The 7,539-nt window shown below is 43.9% G+C and overlaps 1 protein-coding gene across 1 annotated transcript; it reads right to left on the bottom strand.

Moving 5' to 3' along the window:
* Positions 1 to 1,893: 1,893 nt before the first annotated feature.
* Positions 1,894 to 6,952, bottom strand: LOC115202919 (dnaJ homolog subfamily A member 2). The gene is made up of 9 exons (XM_029767091.1): positions 6,808 to 6,952; positions 5,556 to 5,615; positions 5,173 to 5,399; positions 4,942 to 5,022; positions 4,656 to 4,789; positions 4,161 to 4,357; positions 3,311 to 3,455; positions 3,066 to 3,193; positions 1,894 to 2,698 (listed from the first exon to the last, which is right to left on the bottom strand). Exons 1-9 carry the CDS (start codon positions 6,883 to 6,885, stop codon positions 2,513 to 2,515), a joined length of 1,236 nt encoding a protein of 411 aa, XP_029622951.1. The 5' UTR covers positions 6,886 to 6,952; the 3' UTR covers positions 1,894 to 2,512.
* Between the last annotated feature and the right edge of the window lie 587 nt (positions 6,953 to 7,539).

Genomic DNA, 7,539 nt, shown 5'->3' with positions numbered 1-7,539 from the left:
AAACGTGAAAGTAAGCATCCTTTAAGTCCAGGGATGGGAACCATTCCCTTGCGGCTACAGTCTGGAGAACGTCGACAACATGTGAAAGGGGAGAACATTTTTAAATGTTTTAAATCCAGAACTGGACAGAAGCGTCTTTTTTTCGGAACCAGGAAATAGGTTGAGTAAAAGCCATCTTTAACTCTTGTGATCGCGCCCTTCCCCAGGAGAGATGTATACTGGATGCTCAGTAGGTCAGGTGCTGCTGGGTAAATCGGCAGACGGCCATTCCATTTCTGCCCCCATGCTGGTTTGTGGGGGACGGCTGCATCGCTGTCTGGGACTGGCGAGCACCTGTGTTAGGCTGGTGGTAGGATGCCTCGCTCTGCCACGACTGTGATGCCTGGTTTCTGGGCTGTGGGTTCCACAGTGGTGTAGCCTGACTCCAGCTGTTTTCTACGTTCGATGGCCCGCTGAGCCAAAGAGCAGTCCGGGGACCACTGGGAGCTTTCTCAGCGTCCGTCTAGAGTCATCGGGCTTGGGCGAGCCAGACCTGGCGACGAGTCACAAGGATGGACATTCTGCCTAGCTCTCTGGTCATAAAAGCAAACGCTGTTGCAGAGGTCCAGCTGGAGCATTATGTTCTGTGCTAGCATGAGCACTGAGGAGTTCCCAATGTGGGCCGCTGTGTCGTAGGCCCGTGACAGTAGCTCATCTGTGCCCCTGCACTGAGGTCTGTGTCAGCAGGCATCATCTTTCAGGGCTTCATCTGGGGAGAGCATTAGCTCTGCTATGCATTCATCCGCCTTAGGCATATGGTCCAGGCCATGTTTTATGTTGCTCATGGCGGATAGCGTCCTTGCCGCACGTCGGCCCAGCATCTCTGAAGCTCCATGAGAAAAGCCGGTGAAGGTGGCACACAACGGTGTAGCTGCCGGGGCCTTACTAAAGAACGGGTTAGCTGCAGGGGCTGTGGCTTGATGGTCATCAAGCTAAGGCCTCACGCAAGATCATGCGTATTGAGGCAAAGCTTCCTTCGGACTCCGTGTGCTGAGAGCCTCAATGACTCCTCTGACCCATCTTTAGTGTTGGGACTGAATGGGTCCACAACACTGGTTGGCACCTCCTTCACCATGTTATCCTCCTGGTCACTAACATGCTTGATTGGATAGCAGGCCCGGTGTTCTCTCAGCTCAGAATGAAGATACATATTTTATGCAAAACACTGATTCATCAAATTAACTAATAGCAACCTAAGACTAAACAGCTACCACATTACACAGTAAGGGTAGAGCTGCACAGCACCTGCATCATTTTAGATGAGCTGGAGCAGGAGGGGTAGTATGTTAACGTAGACTTACTTATGCTAAACATGCACGAATGGCCATCGTTTGGTAAGCCAAGCTGACAGTGGCAGCTAGGTTGAGTTAGTAAACTGGCTAGCTAGCTTGTAGCATGCTAGTTATACCAATTGTATTTTATCGATGGCAATTTGAAAGCACTCAACGTGACAACTGCACATTTTAGTGGCCTTTTGTCAGAAGGTGCACCTGTGTAATCATGTTTAATCAGCTTCTTGATATGCCACACCTGGCAGGTGGATGGATTATCTTGACAAAGGAGAAACTCACTAACAGGGATGTAAACATTTGTGCAAATGGAAACATTCTGGGATCTTTTATTTCAGCTCATGAAAACACTTTACATTCCACGTTTATTTTTGTTCAGTGTAGTTCGGGAAAGAGTAGAGCATACCTACCATAGATGACTCGTCTGACAGCATGGGCAATGCCATTGAGGGTACAACTCAGGAATCCCCACCCAGTTGACCGTTAAAAATTAACTAAAATATAATTTTCCTTCCGGATGAAATAATTTCCCAGACAAGAACAAGACAATCACAGACATCCAGTATTGCTGTTTGAGATTTGAAGAACGTTTATTTAACAACTTAATAAACCTTGTTTCACAGAAGTTATGCTGCTTTTAAATAGTAATTTTTGCCCAGCGTCGCTCATTAGGTTGGATGTTTAATCGGTGCAGGAACCAATGCGGTCTTAACATGCACCAGGGTTGAGGACAGAAACAGGTGTTTTCTATTTGTATCACCACTGTATAAGCGCAGCTGATATAAAGCTCACCGACAATCACTTTCATATTATACACAATCTCTTATGTTTGAATTTTTTAATATATGGAAAAGAAAAAAGTAAAACCTACAAAAAGAAAAATCAAGTGGTAAAAATCAAGCACAGATACATACAAACCTAAAAATGTGATGTTTGTGTCCTGGGTCCTTTCAGGATCTTCCTCCCCTAACTCATACCTCACAGTCCAGAGGCTGAGGCCAAAACTGCATTTTATGGTTAGTTTAAATTAAATTGTAAATACTATGAAAAAAATGCAAGTTACACACCAATCAAAGGAGAAATGACCCTTTTCCATCTTATCTGGTGTTGCCACAAGGAGAGTGAGGGATGCGGGATGGAAGATTGGACGGGTGCAACACATACATTCTCCCCTGCGCCAGATGCTACTGGTGGGCACACTGCACTCCAGGGCCGTGGTGCCCTCCCTCATCATCTGAGCTGTCGTTGTAGGCCTCACGTCGTCCTCCAGACGAGCCCTGGCTGACGTCATAGTCCTGCAGGTCCACCTCCTCTGCGTCCCCAGACACGATGGGAGCCTCAGCACGTGTTGGCAGCAAGTCCTCCAGTTCCTGGGGTTTGACAGAGAGGAGGGTCACAGAAAATTAGAACCATGTCTAGTTAGCAAAGCCCTCTATTCAGCATGCAGCCATCGTTACAAAGCACTTGTTAAAAAATGTACTATCAGACACTTGTGGGGTACCTCAGCTCTTAAATAACAATATCATTAGTAATGGTATTTAAAAGCTGAAGTAGCAGATTTTTAATATAACAAAGCTCCATCAAACACTAAACATAACCAGTATGGTCTGGGTCAAAATCCTAAATCGGTTAGGAATGACCAAATTGTGTCATTCAATCCCATAATAGAACGGGTACCGTAATGTTCAAGCTTGTGACAGAAATGGACACGTCTTTTCATAGTCCATCATGACTTACATTGAGTTTATCAGGGCTGATCCAGTTGTTGTCTGGGAACTGCACATCAAATTTAATATACAGGTCTCCTTTTTCAAATGGATTACGGTACTGTGGCATCCCCTCCCCTCGAACAACTCTGACCGAGCCTGTAAAATAAACATTGTATTAAAGAAACATTGCTTTCACATACTGCACGGATTTATATTCACATGCTGTTGTATCATCTTCAACATGTAAAACCAGTACAGAGATCAAATTCTTACCTGGCTCAATGACTTTGCCAGCAGCGTACTTGACTACAATCTGTCTGCCGTCTAAGTGTTTCAACGTAAACTGGAATCCACAAAGTGCTTCAACAAGGCCAATCTTATGGGTCATGTGCAGGTCATGTGCCGCTCTTTTGTATGTCTGTTGGCATGAGAAAACAGGCAGAGTGGTTTTAGGCCAATTTAAAATAACACCTGATAGAAATGTAACTAACTGATACTGCTGGCTGGTGGTACATAAATAATGAACATAAGACAGCGGGCGCAGCCCCCCCCCCCCCCCCCCGGAAGCTGTGCATATACATCCTGTCAGGTTACTGTACTGGTCTGTTTTCCACATGAGAGGCTGGTGCCATCAACATGTGTCTGTTCTCCCATCTTCAGAGGAGTGAGTGAGTGAGTCTGGAGGTGACACAATGGAGTGGAAATGCTAGGACTACAGGATTAGGAACAACGTGCCGCGCATGACTATAATTAATACCAAGTTATGCCAGACATGCAGGGGCTCAGCGGGTGTGAGGACAGTACTGGAAACATCGTGTTCTCATTGGCCTAGCAGCATCGTGCCGTCACTTCAATCTGCTCCCAAAGGATCCCAGTCAAGAGTGCTGGAGGACCCAAGTCAGCCAGCTGGAGGCTTTTGTTCAACCAGCTACCATTCAACATTCGCCACCTATACTATACTCCTCATAGACATGCAAGACATAATAGCTGAGTAATAACAAGTTTACACATCAATGTTGCAGCTTCACTAATGTTTCCACATTGTAATATTGCCCTTCGTCAACATGAAATGGAGTCTTAAGGAGTGGGGACCATGGTGTCCAAAGCACAGCAGTTGATCTACCTCGTGCTCTTTCTCTTGCAGGACGAGGACAATGTCTCCTGGCTCGACCCCAGGCGCCTGGTCAGCTTCCCCGCCGAAGGTGATCTTCTGCCCATGCTTCATGCCTTTGTCGACATGGACCTCCAGGATTTTCACCTCCTTGCTAACCTTCTTGCCCTCGCACTTTTTACAGCGGTCTTTCTCGTTGATGACCTCACCTGTGGGTATAACAATAGAAATGTATGAGTCAGAGCCTTTTTTCTAACCACTAGGCGACCTGGGGCGGCAGGTTGCTGGATCGAATCCCCGAGCGGACAAGGGAAAAAAATAATCTGTCATTATGCCCCTGAACAAGGCAGTTAACCCACTGTTCAAGTAAACCGCCATTGTAAATAAGACCTTGTCCTTAACTGAATTGCCTAGTTGAAAGGTTATTTTTTATTTATTAAATATAAATAAAATCATGCGTATCTGGGTACTGCAAGTGTATGGTTTCTAAACTATACTGTTACTTACCTTCTCCATTACAATCAGTACAAACAGACTGCATCTGTTGGACCATCCCAGGAGCCAACTGTCTGATCATGATGCGCATACCACGCCCCCTGCAGGCCACACACTTCTGAACTGCGCCAGTCTTTCCACCCTGGCTGTTGAGAAGTTAACTTTTAGTCTAACCAACATGTATGATGCAATAATTGACAAGCAAAAACAGCAAGATCAACACTGCTTCATGTGGGCTAGAGAAGTAATTGAGGGGAAATTGTTGCAGATACAAGAGGATGAAAGTGGAAACACTTACCCATTACAAGTGCCACAAAGAACATTCTTGCTCAGCTGCAGTTTAGTTGTTTTTCCATTGTACAGGTCTTCCAGTGAAACTCTTAAAAACCAATGAGCATAATTGGAGATAGTAGCAAGGTCATAGAAACCACAGGCCACTTGAACAGTCAGACAATGAATCATAATATAAAAAATATTTGATTATCACTCAAGAGATCTGTGACACCACCAATCCATAGACTAAGCTTACTTGAGTGGGTGAACCATGTCCTCTCCTCTTCGTCTACCACCATTTCGGCTGCGCCCCTGTCCGCCCATGAAGCCAAAGAGTCCACCGCCAAAGATGTGTGAAAAGATGTCATCCATTCCCCCACCTCCTCCACCTCCTTCTCGCAGTCCCTGCTCCCCATAGCGATCATAAAGCTCCTTCTTCTCTGGATTAGTCAACACTTCATACGCAAAACTGATCTCCTTGAACTGTTTGAAAGAGACAGGTATACATTAAGTGTTATGACATTTACAGATATTTGTTTTGCATCTACTCATCAGTTTAAGGAACGATTGAACCCTTCCCTCACATTACACCACATCGTATCCCTCCCCCCCAAAATGTAGTTTAAGCCATTTCAATACCTTGTCGCCAGCATTTGGGTTTTTATCGGGGTGATATTCCTTTGCTAGCTTCCGGTATGACTGAAAGAAAAGGCAAGCACATGAATACAACATACAAGGCACTGGTTTCGATTATTTATGCTAGCTAACGTTAGCCAATGAGTTGTATAACCATGGCCCTTTCCACTTATTACGTAATCCCCGTAGTAGCCATCAATTAATTATTGACAGGAATCTGACGTAGCTTTTTACGTTAAGGTTAGTTAGCTGGCCTAAATTAGCTAGCTAGTAAATTGAACGTGAAAAAACTGCGGAAGATTGCTAGCTAGCTACTATATGCACGTCGACGGGCTAGCTAGCTATTTTCTCACAATGACTAAAGTTAGCTACTGGCTAAACAGTTAATGTTTATCACAACTATTAACCAAATTTTCACTAACAAAATCAACCCAAAATGTCCGACCTGGAGATTTGGCCCCAAAATGCCATTACTGTGAATGAATCTGTAAACACGTGAGTTAACGTCGTAGGTTAGCCGGCTAAATAACGCAACTAGCCAACTAACTAGTTTGGTGGCACACACTACGTTAGCGAAGAGTTAGTTAACGTTAAAATATCAAACTGGGGTCACTTTGATATAGTAACTTATCTATAGAAACCTGGTACGAGGCGACTCGGTTGAGTCTTTTATCTGTTATAAGCAGACAGACGCACGAGAGTTAGCTATCTACTAGCTAGTCATTGTCTTAGTTAGCAACCACCAGTCTGGAAAAACGTAAACAAAACTGATAATCCAATGCTATCAAACGAGTTGATACAGTTAGATATTAAACATTTAACAAAGCATTGCGTATTATGCGGACTCTAAACTAAAAGACAGGTGATAGAGTTACCAACCGCATGCTAACTTTTACAAAAATATATACTCGAAGCCGGCGTTCGTTATACGAGATGCCATCATCATTGAAACTGAAAACGAACGTAAGCGCAAAGTACAAACATCTAAAATACTTTGCGCCAAAGAGAGGTAGTTAGCTAAAACAATAAGGCAGATAAATGGTAGTACAGGACACACATTTGACAAGTATCTGCTGATTGACGCTAACGTTTGTTGGCTAGAAACATAGCTAGTCAAACTAGCTAACGTAACCGTTTCTAGGCCAGACTAGCTTTTAGCCAGAATACCCTATTTCCTGTTTCTACGAACAATTCAAACTCCACAGCACCTAGATTAAATTTGACTCGATAAATTGAGAGATACAATCAACGTTACCTTTTTCAACTCATTTTCAGTGGCAGTGGGGGACACCCCTAGAATGTCATATAATTTAGTATCGACAACGTTCGCCATGATGAAGCTGGAGATGGACCTTATGCACGGGAAGCGAGAAGAGAAAGAAGAGCCGGTCGAAAACGTCATACGTTGCGTCAACTTTAACCTTTCTCCTGGCGTTAAAAGAAAAGGGTGCATCTCAATTATAGAGTGACTTCCTTCTTTTCACCTAATCTATTTTATTCTCTCTATTATACATGTGCAATTGATTCGGGTATTGTACAAGGCAGCAGCTACTCTTCTTGGGGTCCAGCAACGTTAAGGCAGTTTATACCATTTTTAAAACATTACAATACATTCACAGACTGTGCCCTCAGGCCCCTACTCCACCACGACCACATATATACAGTACAAAATCCATGTGTAGGTGTGTATAGTGCGTATGCTATTGTGTGTGTGTAAGCATGCATTTATCAGTTTTTTTTTAAATCAAATTTTACTGTTTGCAAGAGTTACTTGATGTTGAATAGAGTTCCATGTAGTCATGGCTCCATTTAGTACTGTGCACCTTCTGGACTTGGGGACTTTGAAGAGACCTCTTGTGGCATGTCTCAGATGAAACTTTGACAAACTCACAACCACACACATTACAAGCTCGCACATGCACTTATAGACACACAGTATTTGCACAGTCTGTATATTTATGTATGTGCTTCAGGAGTCATTTGTCCT

This window comes from Salmo trutta, chromosome 12 (genome assembly GCF_901001165.1).
Source record: "Salmo trutta chromosome 12, fSalTru1.1, whole genome shotgun sequence".
In the NCBI taxonomy this organism is placed as follows: Eukaryota; Metazoa; Chordata; class Actinopteri; order Salmoniformes; family Salmonidae; genus Salmo; species Salmo trutta.
This window is presented reverse-complemented; position numbering and strand designations above follow the sequence as displayed.

What these genes read in the sequence shown, in the direction of transcription:
- LOC115202919 (XM_029767091.1), bottom strand. Translation starts at nt 6,885, where the DNA reads ATGGCGAACGTTGTCGATACTAAATTATATGACATTCTAGGGGTGTCC. An exon ending in TACTGATTGTAATGGAGAAG is followed by an intron (nt 4,358 to 4,655) that starts GTAAGTAACAGT and finishes TTATACCCACAG; the next exon opens with GTGAGGTCATCAACGAGAAA. An exon ending in TGCAAGAGAAAGAGCACGAG is followed by an intron (nt 3,456 to 4,160) that starts GTAGATCAACTG and finishes TCATGCCAACAG; the next exon opens with ACATACAAAAGAGCGGCACA.